The following is a 16,261-nucleotide window of genomic DNA, read 5'->3' as shown; positions in this document are numbered from 1 at the left end:
GGTGAATTCGCCATAGTCTAGTGTAAATATTTAAGTTCAGAGCAGTTTTCGAGTGTATACAATGGTATAAATACATGTCAGCCAGCCTTTCCCTCTTCTTTTTTTTACGACGACTTGCTTGCGCCAGACACAAGCAGAACAACGCTGCCAAGCTGGCGTCGCACGTCCTCCCTGTTGACATCATGGGTATCATCCACCTCACCCCAGTGGCTCGTCTGCCAGTCGACCTCCAGACTCGTGACGCGGGCCGCTTCCTCGGCGCTGAACCGGGTCTCGCGCGCGACCGCTTTGGACAGACCGGCAGCATCATCGCTCCACTCTGCAATGAAGCGTGCGGCGGTGACGAGGCTCTTGCCAGCCAGCACGGCCCGTTCCAGGCCGGCAAGCTCCCAGGCCGACAGGCCCATGACCCAGCCCTGGACGACGTCGCGCACGCCCTCGTCCTGCTCGGCGGGGAAGATGGAGTGGCCGTCGAGGACGGGCTTGACGGTGACGCCGGGCCAGACGTGCGTCGCCAGGAAGCCGACCGTCTCCTCGGCAGCGCGCTTCTGCACGTCGCGGAGGGACTCGCCCGCGTCGTTGCGCAAGTCGAGCTTGCCCGCGGGCGGCGCCCAGCACAGCAGCGAGTCGGTGTCGAGGTAGCGCATGACCGACTCGGCAATGGCAGCGCGGACCGTGGCGCGGTCGCCGAGCGCATCGTCGGCGGCCACGTCAATGGCGCGGCAGACGAGGCTCGTCAGCGGAATCAGGTGCTGCTGCGTGGCCTGCTGCGCCGAGGTGAGCAGGTCCCACTCGATGGCGAGCGCCGTCGCGAGCGTGGGCTTGCTGAGCGGCACGCGCACAATCTCCTTGTTGTTGGGGTGCCGCAGCGGCCGCGCGTCGAGGAGCACCTGCAGCGCGCCGTCGACCTCTTTGACGCGGACGTCCTTCCAGAAGCGGCGCCTCGTGGGCGAGAGGTCACCGCCGCCGCCGCCGCCGCCGGCGGAGGAGGAGGGAGAGGAGGATTTCTTGCCGTCGTTGGCGCTGCGGATGGCCTTGGCCATCTTGAGCATCTCGGCATGCTTGCGGCGGCGCTCGACTCGTTCGTTGGGGGTGCGCTGGATGGGGGCCTCGGGGGGCGGGCCGGTGCCGACGACGGGGGCGACGTTGGCACCCGCAACGGCCGAGGCGTGGATGCTGCGGAGGGGTAGCACCTTGCCTCTGAGCACACGGGGTGCAAGGCGCAGCGGTATTCGCATCGTCCGTTGCATGATGGTGGTTGTGATGTTGAACAAGGTAGATGAGTTTGGCAAAGTCTGGAAATTTTGGAGCTGCAGATATGGGGTGGATGCGGAACGTCGCTGGTGCCTCGTGGTTGACCAATTGGCCGTCTAAAGGGGATAGACTAAAGTTAATACGTATAAAATTGTTTAAAAAATTTGTTTATTTCAGCATTTCTGCTCTGCGACTTTGTGCTTGGCTTCACGAGTATTGTCACTGCTGTGTACGCGTTCCTGTGAGAACACATCATCACCATCCTCGCAAACTACCTCCTCAACTCCACAGAATGTGAGCTCATTTAATGCGTATTATCGCACCTCTCTACATGAAGAAATACAGTCATATTTTTGCAGAATAAATTAAATTCTGAACTGGCAGTCCGACGCCAAAGTATATGAGTCACGTGATTCGTTCCACACCGTCCCCAAAGTGTCGACGTGGAGATTCCCCTGGCGGCCCATATAGACCACGACACCTGCAACCAAAACCCCCAAAGCCAGTCGCCCATCATGAGCTACGGCAAAAAGGACGAAGATGCCGACCTGGGTCTGGTCAAGGTGGATCGCACACAGGTCTTCCAAGAAGGTTCGTCTGCGCTCAATGGCTTCGTCGCGCGCCGGCGGCTCGACGCACCCCGCCATTCGATGCTAACAAGCTGGCCCAAACAGCACGACTCTTCAACAGCTCACCGATTCAGCCGCGACGATGCCGTATTCTCCTGACCAAGATTGCTCTCCTCGTATACACGGGCGAAAAGTTTCCGACAAACGAAGCCACCACCCTCTTCTTTGGCATTTCAAAGCTCTTCCAGAACAAGGATGCCAGCCTCCGCCAGATGGTGCACCTTGTCATCAAGGAGCTCGCCAACTCGGCGGAAGACATCATCATGGTGACGAGTACCATTATGAAGGACACTGGTGGTGGTAGCGACGCCATTTACCGCCCCAATGCCATCAGAGCCCTCTGCCGCATCATTGACGTGGGTTTCCTGGTGGTCTGACCATTTCCGCCTTCCCTTCGTATTAACCTCTCTCTAGGCGACGACTGTTCAATCGATCGAACGTGTGATGAAGACTGCAATTGTCGACAAGAACTCTTCCGTCTCCTCCGCCGCTCTCGTTTCCTCGTATCACCTCCTCCCCATCGCCAAGGATGTCGTCCGTCGTTGGCAGAGCGAGACCCAGGAGGCTGCTGCCAACTCCAAGTCGGGTGGTGGCTTCTCCCTGGGCTTCTCGTCCAGCAACCAGATGCCCGTAAATAACTCGAGCATGACGCAATACCACGCCATCGGTCTACTCTACCAGATGCGCATGCACGACCGCATGGCCCTGGTCAAGATGGTTCAGCAGTTTGGCTCCCCTGGTGCTGTTAAGAGCGCCCCTGCCACAGTCATGCTGGTTAGACTCGCCTCTCAGCTTGCCGAAGAGGATGCCTCTCTGCGCAAGCCCATGTCACAGCTTCTTGTTGGCTGGCTGCGCCACAAGTCCGAAATGGTCAACTTTGAGGCTGCCAAGGCCATCTGCGAACTCCGCGATGTCACTGACGAGGAAATTAACCAAGCCGTTCACGTCCTCCAGATGTTCCTCACTTCGCCCCGCGCCGTTACCAAGTTTGCCGCCCTCCGTATCCTCCACAACTTCGCCTCGTTCAAGCCCATCGCCGTCTCTCCCTGCAACCAAGACATTGAGCTCCTCATCTCCAACTCCAACCGCTCCATCGCCACGTTTGCCATTACGACGCTTCTCAAGACTGGTAACGAGGCTAGTGTCGACCGTCTGATGAAGCAGATTGCTAGCTTCATGTCCGAGATCACCGACGAGTTTAAGATTACCATCGTAGAGGCCATCCGCACACTCTGCCTCAAGTTTCCCAGCAAGCAGGCTGGCATGTTGACTTTCCTCAGCGGCATCCTGCGCGACGAGGGCGGCTACGAATTCAAAAAGGCTGTCATTGAGAGCATGTTTGATCTAATCAAGTTTGTTCCTGATTCCAAAGACGAGGCTTTGGCGCATTTGTGCGAGTTTATCGAGGACTGCGAGTTCACCAAACTTGCCGTGCGCATCCTGCACCTGATTGGTCTCGAGGGCCCTAAGACCAGCAACCCTACCAAATATATCCGCTATATCTACAACCGCGTTGTCTTGGAGAACGCCATTGTCCGTGCGGCTGCGGTGACGGCACTGGCCAAGTTTGGCGTTGGACAAGCTGACGCCGACGTCAAGAGCAGTGTCAAGGTTCTACTAACTCGCTGCTTGGATGATGTCGACGACGAAGTTCGCGACCGCGCTGCGCTCAACCTAAAGCTCATGAGCGAGGAAGACGATAAGATGGCGAGCAACTTTGTCAAGAATGACAGCATGTTTGCGCTGCCGTATTTTGAGCATCAGCTCGTCATGTACGTGACGTCGGATGATAAGAGCAACTTTGAGGAGCCGTTTGATATTTCCAAGATTCCAGTCGTGACCCGAGAGCAGGCCGATGCCGAGGACAGAACCAAGAAGCTGACAGCCACGACGCCGACGCTCAAGGCGCCCAAGTCCGGTCCGACAAAGGCGCCCGCCACTGGTGCCGAGGCTGCGGCGGCCGCCTCTGCGCAGGTGCAAAAGTACACGGAGGAGCTTACTGCCATCCCCGACATGGCCGAGTTTGGCAGCGTACTCAAGTCATCGCCTGTTATTGAGCTCACCGAAGCGGAGACCGAGTACGTCGTGTCTTTGGTCAAGCACATTTTCAAGGAGCACATTGTTCTGCAATTCGATGTCAAGAATACTCTTCCCGACACGGTCCTGGAGAACGTATCGGTTGTAGCGTCGCCTTCTGAGGAGGAGGAGCTAGAGGAGGTGTTTATCCTACAGTCTGACAGGCTGGCGACGGATGAGCCTGGCAAGGTGTACGTGGCGTTCAAGAAGGTGAATGGCGAGAACTCTCTGCCAGTCTCGTCATTTACGAATGTTCTTCGATTTACCAGCAAGGAAATTGACCCAGCGACGGGTGACCCCGAGGAGACTGGTTACGATGATGAGTACGAGGTGTCAGAGTTTGAGCTCACGGGCAGCGACTATATTATTCCCACGTTTGCGAGCAATTTCAACCATTTGTGGGAGCAAATTGGAGCATCTGGCGAGCAGGCCGAGGAGACGCTGCAGCTGAGCAGCATGAAGAGCATTGCGGGTAAGTTGACAGGCTGGAGGTGTCTGACGGTCGAATACTAATGAGTGAATAGATGCCACGGAACAACTCACACAGGCTCTGTCGCTGCAACCGCTAGACGGGACGGACGTTCCAGTCAACCAGAGCACACATACGCTGAAACTGTTGGGCAGGACGGTGAGCGGAGGGCGTGTGGTGGCGATGGTGCGGATGGCATTCTCGTCCAAGTCGGGGGTGACGACCAAGATTACGGTGCGCAGCGAGGAGGAGAATGTGGCGGCGCTAGTGATTGCATCTATAGCTTAGAAAAGAGGACGAGGATAGGCGTTGCGGGTAATAGTGCGATGATGGATAGAGTCATGATGTACAATGCCGAGTGCAGATTAAAAGACTTTTTTTCCCTATCTATTTATGATGAGCAATTCAATTTGGTAAAGTTTCATTTGACAGAGGAACGGCTTTTTGCTGTACCAGTTGGTGATGCCGAGACGGGTGGTGGATAGGCGCGGGAGAGGATTGGCTTGGCGGGATGCAAGCCACAAGTGTGCCAACAAGAGGGTTGAATAGTTTGGCAGCGTAGTATCTACAAAAGAACCCTCTATATTCCTACGGTGCAGCTCTAGTGCGGTTTCAATATTATCTTTCTGTTCCCAACAAAATGGCCAAGGAGTGTTTGGTTGAGGTTCGAGTCAAGTGATGTCCATCATGTGCGCTGTAAAGATCATGCAATAGGGCGGCTTGGGGTAGCATGGTGACAGAGGACTCGAAAACCTGCATACCAAGCATCTCGAACTACTCACGTGTAGTGAAGAATGGAAAGAAGCCTCTTCTCAATCGATAAATTTTTTTTCTTGATTCGTTAAAGCATAAGTAGGGTGTGTTTGTGGTTAATAGGCCCCGTCGTATCGTCGTACCGGGTACTTGTAAGCCGTAAAAGTAAGTGGTGGGCCAGGCGGGTGGCCGGACATGTCGGCTACAAGCGCAGACGTGAATGTGCATGGTGGAAAGGAAGAAGATACTAAAGGCCCTCAGGGATTGGGTGCGAAAAAGAGGTGCAAAAGGGCTAGGAGGAAGACGCTAGAATAAGCCACGGGCCAAGTGGCAAGAGGATTTTTGATTTGTTGTCCACCGCTATCCCTGCCTGGTTTGGCCTCTTTGGGTCTGTCTGCAAGTGGCATGCAATCCCCTCCCGCGCCAGCCGGCCGAGGCAAAATGGTACATATCAAGAGAAGCTAGATTTTTGGCATATGCTTTGCGGGGGAGACAAGAAAGGAAAGCCCTTGGGTCGGTGTGGTGGTGACATGTAAGCGGAGGCGGGGAAGATGGGTAGATGAGTAACGAGCTCATTGCGCATTATATTTGCATTTTACTTGGTGAAATGGCGAGAGGAAATGCGCAATGTGTCTAATTTGCGACACGCGAGAATGCGGACTGGCTTCTTCATCGAGGTTTGACTAGATATTGACGGGCGCTAACAACAATTTACAGAAAGGACTGACAGCGCTGTGATGGAGGCCAAGTCGGCGCTGCAACACCTAACCCAGGGGCCCGTGGGGAGTCAATTCCCTTTTTTTTAAAGTGGATGAATGATTGTGTTTGGGGTTTGTATTGTGTTAGGTGGTCTTCAAACCTGGAAGTCGAATCGGGCAAGGCCAGCAAAGCACGAGGCTGAAAACGTTGACAAGCAGGCCTCGGCTGTATGCTGGTTCGGGCAAAACATAAGAGGACACGGCGTAACCGAGTCTCTCCGAAAGAAGATGAGAGATGTAGCGAAAAGCGACTCGAAATCGAGTCATAAAAAGAAGAGAAACGTCGTGCAACAGTATGTAGGGTTTTGCTATTGACTTGAGATTTTAAAATTTCATACACTCATCAACTTTTAGCACATGCAAATGAATGTTCATTTATTATAGCGACAAAGGTCCCTGTGGCTTGTACCACTCAAACGCCCCCAGTCTGCCCTGTAAATACGCTGCGTGACGCCAGGTACATCGAGTGGCGCCGAACGGTTGGTGATTAGAAAAGTACCGCCTGTCCAACTCTAAAACAGCTTCTCCAGCTCTTGTTTTGCTTGCCAAAAGATGCCAGGGCCTGTCCGTGCCCCGTAATTACCTGTCCAATTATGACTTGTACCCAGGTACCTTGCCAAAGAGGTAATCAACATCATCCATCTCCCTCTCTCCCCGATTCAACCCCCCCGGTCCCAACACAAGGCTCGGGCTCGTCTCTCTTTCAAATCTATCCGATTCCTTTCCTCCCCCTCCTTCTTCTCTGTCCATCCTTTTGATTTCCACTTTTGATTCCTTCCCCAGGTTTTCTTTTTGTTTTACTTTTGCAGATTCTCCTTTCTCGTTACGACTCGGAAAAGCATACAAACGGGATCCCCATCATCACCTTTCCCCTTTCGCACACAGCATCACCACGCAGCGAGCTCACACCAGCCGAACTCATTCAAACTCGACCTCTTTTTCTCCCCAATCTGGGGAGGCTAGCTAGTTCTGCTGCCCTCACGCTCTGCCATTCAGAACACCGGCGATAATCGCCGACTGCGCACATAATCGCCCCGTGTCTTGCCCACTCGGCCTTGACCTCACACGCGACGCGACGACCACATACATCCAAATATACAATATGAATTCCCTCGAAAACAGGCTGCGGCCTAAGCACCAGGTCCTCGTTCTCAAATGCTACCCCCGCACCACGAAAGGCGCTGTCGACGTTAAGCCGAACTCGAGCGAGCTGAGCTACCTGCTATTTTACGCCACCAGCCGACGCTCCAAGATTCAAAAGATTGGTGCCTTCCTCGAGAAGAAGACGGCCACTGACGTCTGGCGCATGCGCATCGGGTATGTACTCGATTGGCACCCGGCCTCGCCGGCCTTGCCATCTCGAATATCTGCCATATACAGCTCAATGCTAACCCGAACCCCTTAGCAATGTCCAAGTCACACTCGGCATTCTAGCCGCCCTCGTCGAGAAATCTCCCAAAGAAGCTGCCCTCATCGCCCCAACCGTTCTCAAAATCCTCGACCTCATCCTCCGCTCCGACGACATTACCATGATTGAATCCTCCATTCCCACCTTCGAGGCGTTCTGCGAAAACCACGACCCTAGCTCCCTTTTTGGCGACAAGGACTACCTCAGCCACTACGAGGCCGTCGTCCGCGCTTACGCCCAGCTTGCCTCCAAAAACTATCACGCCGACAAGCCCGCCGTCACTCGTTCCGTCCAGATCCGTTGGCGCAATGCTGGCCTTAGCGCCATCAAGTGCGTCTCCGCCGCCGACGCCCTCTCCTCCCTCTCCGGTCGCCAAATCAACGTCATTGTCCCCTCTATTCTCGACAATCTTTGGTCCGACCATGAAAACTTTCTCGATGTCGTGTACGATCGCCAACAGACTGAAGAGAAGCACGACGCCGAAAAGACGACTCGTCGCAGGACGAGCGTCGTTACCGTTCGAACCAATGAGGAGCCTGCCGACGCCAATCCGCTCGCCATCTCTGGCACTGGTGCCGACGTCGACAACATGGCCGAGGAGGAGACGGGTGTCCTGGCCCTGCAGTGCCTCAAGAGCATTTTTGTTGCCCCCAATCGCTCCCAGATTCACTCCGCCACCACTGCTCTATTGCGCTTCGTTGCCCAGCGTGCCACCACGGGCGATGTCATCATCACCCGCGACCCCGCCAACAATACCGACTCGGGCCCTGCCATCCAGCTTTTCAACATAATTTCCCGTTGGGCCCCTGTCCAGGACCGCTACATCATCCTACTCGTCGTCCTTGACACCATGGTTCGCGCCCCTCTCAAGGAGGAAACTCTCGACCACCACATTGTATATACCGCCATCATTGGCTCCATGCTGCGCTCCGACCTCAACCTGATTGGCCTCAGCGTCATGGATGTGCTGCACGGCCTCATCCGCCAGATGCGCAAGCTCTTTCAACTTCGCACCGGCAGCAATCCATCTGCCAGCGGCAGCGACGACCAGCTCGACAACCCCCCCGACAGTCGCAGCACCCTTCATGCCGATCTGCTCCATCGCCTCGAGTCTTGCATTGGCGATTTGGCCCATCATGTATACTACGCCGATCAGGTCTGGGACATGATTACCGCCATATTGGTCCGCCTCAAGCCTACTCAAGCCAGCAGCACCGCTTCTCTGCCGCAGGAAAGGGCCAACCTGTTCGAGAATGGCGACGTTGCCGGCACCACTGCCGAGCCTGCCTCTACCGAAACTGCCCAAAACCCTCAAAACGAGCAGTCACTGTCCTACGCTTCGGGCCGCGCATCGGCTTTACGTGCCATCAAGGCCATTCTGGTCGTCGCCAACCCGCAAAAAAAGGTGACTGGTAACATGAACCTCTCACGAAGCCGCGTCCCCATCCAGGTTTGGGAGGAGACTCAGTGGCTGCTGCAGGACCCTCACGGCAGTGTCCGCAAGGCCTATGTTGACGCTCTCCTCATCTGGCTTGACCGGGAAACCGTCTCCCAGGACAGCAATGCCGACGACGACTTTGTTAGCCCCTTGTCAACCTCGAGAAACCACGATGTATTCCCCTCGCGCCGCGCCGTGTCCAACAATACACATCGCGAAAAGCCGCTCAAGAATCACCACATCTCCCACTTTTTGCCCATGCTACACCTCGCTATCTACGATTCTGCCCTGCAGCTTGTCGACTTTGACAGTGACATGTGTCTGCTCCACGCCCTACTCTCCAAGCTAGTCGCCAAGCTCGGCATCAACGCCGTGCGCTACGGCCTGCCCATGATTTTCCGTCTGCAGGAGGAGATTCAGGAAGTAGACCTGCCTGTTCAAAAGGTACGTATTGCCGCGCTCTGCCACGGCTACTTTTGGAGTATCACCGAGAAGTTTCAACTCGACAACGCGAACGTTGGCCGTGCCATTCGCAATGAAATTCGGCGCCGCCAACAAACGCGTTTCTGGGTCGAGGGTATCACCGTGCCTCCCAGGCCGCTGTACGAGGTTGGCGTTCTAGGCCGTGCCGGACAAGACCCTGCTTGGGATACCAAGGCCGTTGAGACGGGCGAGCTTCTGCCTTTTGATGACAGATTGTCGTTGGTGGAGAGCATCGCCTCAGCGTACCAGGACAGCGTTCAGTCGCCGCCTGCCAGCCCTGTGGCCTCGCCTTCCAGCCGTCAGCATGCGCCGCCCTTTGGGGCCAACATGCAGTCCATTAGCGAGACGGAGCGTGACTCTGAGCTGCCTACCAACTACCGCCATCAGCTACTCGCCGAGTGGTCTCGCGACGGCACCATTGCCGCTATTGCTGCCCAGCGCAGGACCGAATCCATTACGGGCTCTAAGAAGACGGGCACCACCGCCACCCGCGCGAACCGTTTGACTGTCAACACAGCCGGTGGCGCCAATGGCAACAACCACAACGGTGGCGGCCTTCCTGTCTCGCCCTACGGCAGCCTGCACAATCTGCGACCGCACACAGCTCAGCCGCAGACCGGCGCGGACCGCTTCGGCTCGTACGTCAAGATGCGCAAGTCGAGCATCCAGAGCGCCAACGCCCCCTCGCCCTCGCCCGGCCAACAGAAGGAGAGAGGCGGCGCCATCGCCTCGGTCGACCAGCTCAAGATGATGCTCTCTGGCAACATTTCGCCGCGCGCCGCCGGCATCCCTGGCACCGCCAACCCGGAATCGGACGACAGCAGCGATTCCATGGTCAGCTACGACTACACCATGTCCGAGCTCAGCTTTAACCCGGCGACCGGACAGGCAGACGGCGCTGGCGCCGGCAGCCCCGCAGGGCAGGACGTATTTCGGCTCACCTCATTGTCGTCGCGCGGCGGCCCGCCCTCTACGGCCCACACGGACCGCAGCGGTGGCGTCGGCCCTCACACCGCTGATGACGAGGATGACGTCCCGCCCGTGCCCCCGCTGCCCAACATGGCGGCATACGCGGGCAACAAGCAGCAGCCAGGCAGCAACCTGCTTGGCCACGATGCATCCCCTAGGACGGCCAAGCGCAGCGCCAGCGGCCGTGGCGAGTTTGGCGGTCGCCAGCGGACTAGCAGCGCGGCGAGGGGACCCGTCGATTTGCAGGATCTGCTAAGGGGTATCGACAGCACGTCTGACGAGGGCACTTTGGGTAATTTGACGCGGCCGCCGTATTAAAGAGAGAGGGAAGAATTGGCCATGAGTAATTTGGGATGGGTTTGTAATGGATTCGTGGTCTTGTCAGCTTGGATTCCCTTTTTGCGGCTACATTACTACATTTATATATAATTATTCTTTTCGCGTGGAAGCTTGAAATAGTATATTTGTTTCTTCTTTCCTTGCGCACACATATTGTTCTTGGTTTCGGTTGCATCATGTTGGAGATGGAGGAAATGGTCAAGTGGTCTTGCTCTCGAGCATAGAGGATGAAAGGGAAAAAGCAGGTCTATTTTGAAGCACTATTGAAGCATATAACCCAGCGATGAGAAGACAGGAAGGGGAGTCCGGAATACAGTTGACGTGTCGTTTTGAGCGGAGCAGGCAACAAGAACAGAGCCAGTAATTTATCTGTTTATTCAACATTAATACATCATGATTAATCATTCAGCGTTGCGTGGACTTTTTTTGTTTGTAAAAGAAAAATGATTGCTTTTATTGACGATAAGAGTTGAGTGAAAGAGTGACTTGAGAGCCAGCCGCATTCTCATTCCAGAGCGAAGATAAGATGGGCAGATTTCATGAGCAGGAGCATATATGTCTTACAAATGCGACGTAGCCCTGTGTGCTGGGAAGCTGGCCGTAGTGGTGTGAAGACTGTGCGTAGATGGCCAGTAGAAATTTGTCTTCTCGTAAGAAGAATCAAAAACGCCATGCACTATCAAAATCTAGAACCTCCGAATGGAACAAGAGAATGATCCGCCGGTGAGAATTTACTCTGGATTGCGGCAGTAAAAAGCTACAATTACAGCATTGACGCATGGCGCCACATGATTGATTCTCCCTCGCTTGTCTGGCTTGTTGCTCCAATAGTATCACTTTGTGGTTATGTACGATCAATTTGTTACGCTCTAGAGCACATCAGAACGAATCGATTTTTTCCTCGAAACCCTGCTGGCGAAGATGTCGGCGACTTTTGTATCAGGGTTGGCCACTACTTGGGCCACCAGCCACAATCACACTAGAGTCATAGAATCATAGCTCTTGTATCATCTAGATGCAGTTCACTCGCCTTCAAGGTACTATCCTCCTCCGCGCCTGCATGCCTAGATAGAGATGTCTGAGAGTGCAGTACCATTCGAGTGTAGAGCTCTGGATTGGCCTGATATGTGAGTAGGTCCGGAGATGCGCCGGCCTCAAGCAGCACGCGGACCGTCTCGTCATGGTGCCAGAACGCGGCCCATTGAATCCCGCTCTCGCCGGCCGCGTTTCTCTCATTGGGGTCTGCGCCTGCAGCCAGCAGGAGCCGGACGGCCTCAACCTCGCCGTAAGTGGCTGCGACATGTAGCGCCGTGGAGCTGCGGGCGCCGCCGCGCTGCTCCAGCTCATCAGGACCGCAGCTAGCTAGCAGTGCACGCAGAGGCGCGATGAGGCCCTCGCGGGCGCACATGTATAGCGGCCTTGTCTCCCAGATCTGCGGCCCCCCCTGCGGGTAGATGCACTGATACCACGCCGCAAAGTGGCCAGCTGAGGCGGCAAACTTGGAAAACAGCGCAAGGTAGCTCTGTTCATCGCAATGCGGTAGTGTCATGGCTCGTGCATGCCGCGTCCAGAAGCAGGCGGCATACTCAAGAAAAGGCCACTCTCGTTTGCGCGTCGCGAGTGCGGCCTCGTCAGGACACGTGTGCTTGAATGGCGGAAGTGCGAGATAGTAGAGACAGGCATGCAGCATGACGGAGTTTGCGGCGGCTGGATCAACGTAGTAAGCGCCTGAAAGCTCGGAATTGGTGAGAAAGGTGCGAACTGACGAATGGGCGAGCTCGATGCAGTCATTTCCGGTATCGCAGTGAACAAGGCTATGCAAAGAGTGTACAATGGCCTCTGGTTCGATGAGACGGTCGTCTTCTCCAAAATCATCGGTGAACACGAGGGACGCAGCTTCTCCCAGCTCGCCGAGAGTAAGTGGCCGCATGGCTGACACCAGATACTGGAGCATGCACCTAGCCACATCCTTCATGTCGCTTGGAATATTCCGCAATACTCCGATATAAATATCCCCAAGGGTAGAAGCCACTCCGTCTAGAGCACTCTTGATGGCTTTTGGAGTGGTGCGTCTCAGGAGCTCATCGATTGTGCAACTGGCCCATCTAAAGGAGCCTTGATGCTGAGACTGGATGGTCTTAATGAGTGATGCTTGTAGGTCAGGCCGCAGCCGTTTGAGCTTGGACTCTCGCGTAAATCGGTTCGTGACGTACGCGTCAATGTCGTTGCTGACCATGGCGACATCCAGCTTGACTTTATTCGTCGGTACGCCGTGCAGAGTGATATTATCTTGAATCGTCTGTGCTACATTCTCAGTACTTGAAAGCATGAGTCGGACGCGCCCGCTGACTCCGCTGGTGACAGCTTTGAAAAGCGCCTCCAGCACAGCAGCTAGATTATCTCCACACTCGTCCGCGGCGTCCACAAATAAGAAGATTTCATCTGAGAGTGCTCGAGCAATCCTTTGAATCAGCGAAACAAGCATTGGGACCTGCACCAGATCAACTAAGCTGTTGCGCGACTTGGACTCTTGGTAGGCTGAGATCACCGCATGCCGAATGACCGCGCGCTGCCGGCAGAGTTGAGCGACGAGCGAGCCGAGTATATTGCGAGGCTCCTGCGATGAGGAGTCGTTGTAAGAACAGTAGAAGTAGGTGACGAGGCATTCTGATTGCAGGAGTCTGCAACACCAATGTCAGCCAAACAACCCAAGAGTGAACTGAAAAGCCAACGATAGCCTACCTATCAGCACAGGCGGACAGCAAGCATGTCTTGCCGGAGCCGGGATTTCCTTTCACCCAAAGAAATGGGGCGGTTCCAGAAGCCCAGTCCTTAAATGTCTTGTCCAAGAACCAGGAATTTGTGCCTGCCAAGCGACAAGACGAAGCTGTAGCATGGGCTATGCTGGGGTCGCTGGGCGCAAGCCACTTCATGGCATCCAAGTACACAGCTTCTTCCTCTTGAGTTTGTTGAAGTTCTTGAACAGATTGAAATATTGCATCGACAGAAGATTGCATGTCTTGTGTAGACTGTAGACTGTCCCTTGTCACGGTGAGGATGAAGAAAGTCTTGAGACGCTCCAGGTGCGTCGCCAACGCTTGGACTTGGGGCCGTTTTAGAGGCCATGTCAATTTGGTTGTCAGCTGGCGTGTTCTCGACGGGCCAGTTCTGAGAGTATCAGCAAGCTTCCCAAGAACCAAACGTGTCTCATGGAGCATGTCTTGGCATTGGGGAGATTGCAGGTTTGACGAAGCCACAATGTATGTGCTTCTATTCTCTTGCATGAATTTCAGGTCCTGCTCCATCTGTGTGAGCGCTGCCTGCATCCCGAAAAGCTCGCAGCGTAGTTGCGCGACCTCCGTTCTGCATTCTTTGATGCCATCGCCGTAGACGTAGATAGCCTGTGTGACCTCGGTGACGACGTCAATGACCCTAATCACAGATGCGGGGTCCATTACTGCTGTTAGGCTTTGCCCCTCGATGTTTTATGACCCTATTGCCTGGGCAGATGGTTTGAACAAACATGCCCACCCGCCCATTAATCGCCTGAAAGTGAGGCTGAGTGGAGGGGGTACACGTCAAGACACACTCTATTTTTAGATGAATAATCAGTTGCTGGGTGCGCGCGATAATTGGTCACATGCTCGAGATTCACACTCAGCCAGGCGGAAACGTAAATGCTGCTATCTGGCTGAATGTTGCGATAGAGATTTGGCTTTGGAGTGCCATTTAGTGTTGGACATACACGATAGTGTACATGTTAGAGACAAGGTAATCCTGATCGCGAGGTACGGTGCCGCTGCTAGACGTGATGTTGAGATTAGCCAGGTCGGTTCAAGTACGTCATTGCTTGTGCATTGCCCCTATACCGCTGACCAGCTGCTCCAAATGCCCATGTCGAAGAGGCCACAAAGCGGTCTAGCCCGCATAACTCATGGCGATGCTGGGCAGGTATAATTACCGGAAGCGCTCAGTAAGTAGTGCCGGCACCTGCTGCGAGGGAGACCCATCACGCATACAAGACTACTATGCCGAAAATCTCGAACGAACTGGGCTGAACAAGGCGTTGGGCGCGTGGTAGAAAGCCGGAATAAATGGCCGAATACCTGCAGCTGTTGTTGTATTTGGTGCAAAATACAGTCAGCCTTGAACAAGGTGGAGGCGTAGAAGCGGAATTCAAGTCAGCAGGTAAGACGAGCGGGATCTGGAGATAAGAAACCTCGGAATTGGAGAAGATTTGATGTCGATGAGTGAGGAGAAAAAGTAAAAGAAGGTGGGCTGCGTTTGTCCTTTCCGAGTGACAGCTGCAGCCGTTTGCACAGTCAAAAAGCTGTCAGCTGTCAAGGCTTTCGGCCGGCCGGACTGGCTTTCGGCCCTGTCCTTTTCCGATTGGGCCGTGCACTGTTGCGGCCAGTATAACTCGTCTGGCCCTCGCAAACCTCGTCTCCTTTTTGTCTCCGACTATTAACTCAAATATTACAGCGTAGCAATGCAACGGGCTGCCCATGCTGCCACATGTAGTCCAATAGGCTGTTGTTGCTGGCTTATGACATTACCTCGCTCCTGCAGTTGTCAAGGGTCTGGTTTTCGGTTTTGCTTACAGCCAGCTTGCTGTCTGCGCCTGCATGTACAGCTGCCGCCTATATCCATCCCTCTTGCCGTCTCCTCCTTCGACGCCCGTCTTGTCCAATTTCTCTTCTTTAGCAACCTCGAGTAGGCAACTGCACTAAAAGAAAATAAAATCTTGAATCTGCCGCATCTTTTACAGAGTTAATCTGGGATCTGTTGATGATTTGCTTCGCCGTCTTACACCAACCCGCCTCTTCCCCACGCAGCGTCGTATCATTACTTCCACACGCCAGATTGTCATGACGCCGGGTGCATAGCATATCCATGATCGCCAACTGATATTTTCGACATTGCTCTGTTACAAGCTTCTTTTTATTTCATATTTTGCACCATCGCTTCCAGCTCTATCACCCACTTGCTCGCCAGGTCGCGCTTTGAGAGATACTGCACGACTTGCTCACTAACTCTAGGCTTGTATGCCAATCGCCTCTGAGCCAATTGGCATATCATCAATTCTTTAGCCAACATGGATCTTGCCGACTCGCTGGATTCCCAAGTAACGAGCGACCAGCTGAATAGCCATCCGTCACACGACTTGCCGGATGCAGCCGCCTATACCGACTCGGATAACAGGCCAGTGGCGGGTCACTCATCGTTTACCGACTCCTCGGTAAGGCTGGCATCTCACCAAATCCAGAACTCAGCCAATCCGTATTCATGCTGTATTTCACGTATGGGCGATTTGCCCTCTGCCGGTGAGCGGACAGCGCAGACTTCGGGAGTCATCGACGGTGCATCCGCCTCCGGGCTTTTGGACGACGTATCTTCGCAGTTTGACGGGCTCGTTCCGCCACCGCCGACGTACCAGCCAGAAGAAGACACCGCATACCTTCTTAGCGAGGACGATGTCCGACATGTCAATTCTCGGACGTCAAACTAGTTGTGGCCGTGGAGACGCCGACAGCCACCGCAGGAGGCGATCCCCATGACGACGATGGGTCGTAACGCCATCGGCCACATCACCGACCGTGTCTCGTCGGCGCTGAGGCGTGTAAACAATGAGTGTGATCACATCCGGACCAATACTGATTAGGAACACGTGTATAATGAAGGATA

At 54.6% G+C, this 16,261-nt stretch overlaps 5 protein-coding genes across 5 annotated transcripts; 3 read left to right on the top strand and 2 right to left on the bottom strand.

The window, feature by feature from the left end:
- Window positions 1-104: 104 nt before the first annotated feature.
- On the bottom strand, window positions 105-1,250 carry BBA_02411 (ATP12 chaperone; the record flags this gene model as incomplete). Its single annotated transcript, XM_008597508.1, has 1 exon — window positions 105-1,250. One exon carries the CDS (start codon window positions 1,248-1,250, stop codon window positions 105-107), a length of 1,146 nt encoding a protein of 381 aa, XP_008595730.1.
- Window positions 1,251-1,769: 519 nt separating this feature from the next.
- On the top strand, window positions 1,770-4,716 carry BBA_02410 (coatomer gamma-2 subunit; the record flags this gene model as incomplete). The annotated part of the gene is made up of 4 exons (XM_008597507.1): window positions 1,770-1,845; window positions 1,929-2,239; window positions 2,298-4,431; window positions 4,484-4,716. 4 exons carry the CDS (start codon window positions 1,770-1,772, stop codon window positions 4,714-4,716), a joined length of 2,754 nt encoding a protein of 917 aa, XP_008595729.1.
- A 2,325-nt stretch (window positions 4,717-7,041) lies between these two features.
- On the top strand, window positions 7,042-10,555 carry BBA_02409 (EFR3-like protein; the record flags this gene model as incomplete). The annotated part of the gene is made up of 2 exons (XM_008597506.1): window positions 7,042-7,256; window positions 7,345-10,555. The coding sequence occupies 2 exons, from the start codon at window positions 7,042-7,044 to the stop codon at window positions 10,553-10,555; spliced, it is 3,426 nt and encodes a 1,141-aa protein (XP_008595728.1).
- A 1,006-nt stretch (window positions 10,556-11,561) lies between these two features.
- BBA_02408 (Ankyrin repeat protein) lies at window positions 11,562-14,031 on the bottom strand (the record flags this gene model as incomplete). Its single annotated transcript, XM_008597505.1, has 2 exons — window positions 11,562-13,257; window positions 13,319-14,031. 2 exons carry the CDS (start codon window positions 14,029-14,031, stop codon window positions 11,562-11,564), a joined length of 2,409 nt encoding a protein of 802 aa, XP_008595727.1.
- A 1,640-nt stretch (window positions 14,032-15,671) lies between these two features.
- Window positions 15,672-16,238, top strand: BBA_02407 (uncharacterized protein; the record flags this gene model as incomplete). Its single annotated transcript, XM_008597504.1, has 2 exons — window positions 15,672-16,052; window positions 16,119-16,238. 2 exons carry the CDS (start codon window positions 15,672-15,674, stop codon window positions 16,236-16,238), a joined length of 501 nt encoding a protein of 166 aa, XP_008595726.1.
- Window positions 16,239-16,261: the final 23 nt, after the last annotated feature.

Source organism: Beauveria bassiana (genome assembly GCF_000280675.1).
Source record: "Beauveria bassiana ARSEF 2860 unplaced genomic scaffold BBA_S00005, whole genome shotgun sequence".
NCBI classification, from domain to species: Eukaryota; Fungi; Ascomycota; class Sordariomycetes; order Hypocreales; family Cordycipitaceae; genus Beauveria; species Beauveria bassiana.
This window is presented reverse-complemented; position numbering and strand designations above follow the sequence as displayed.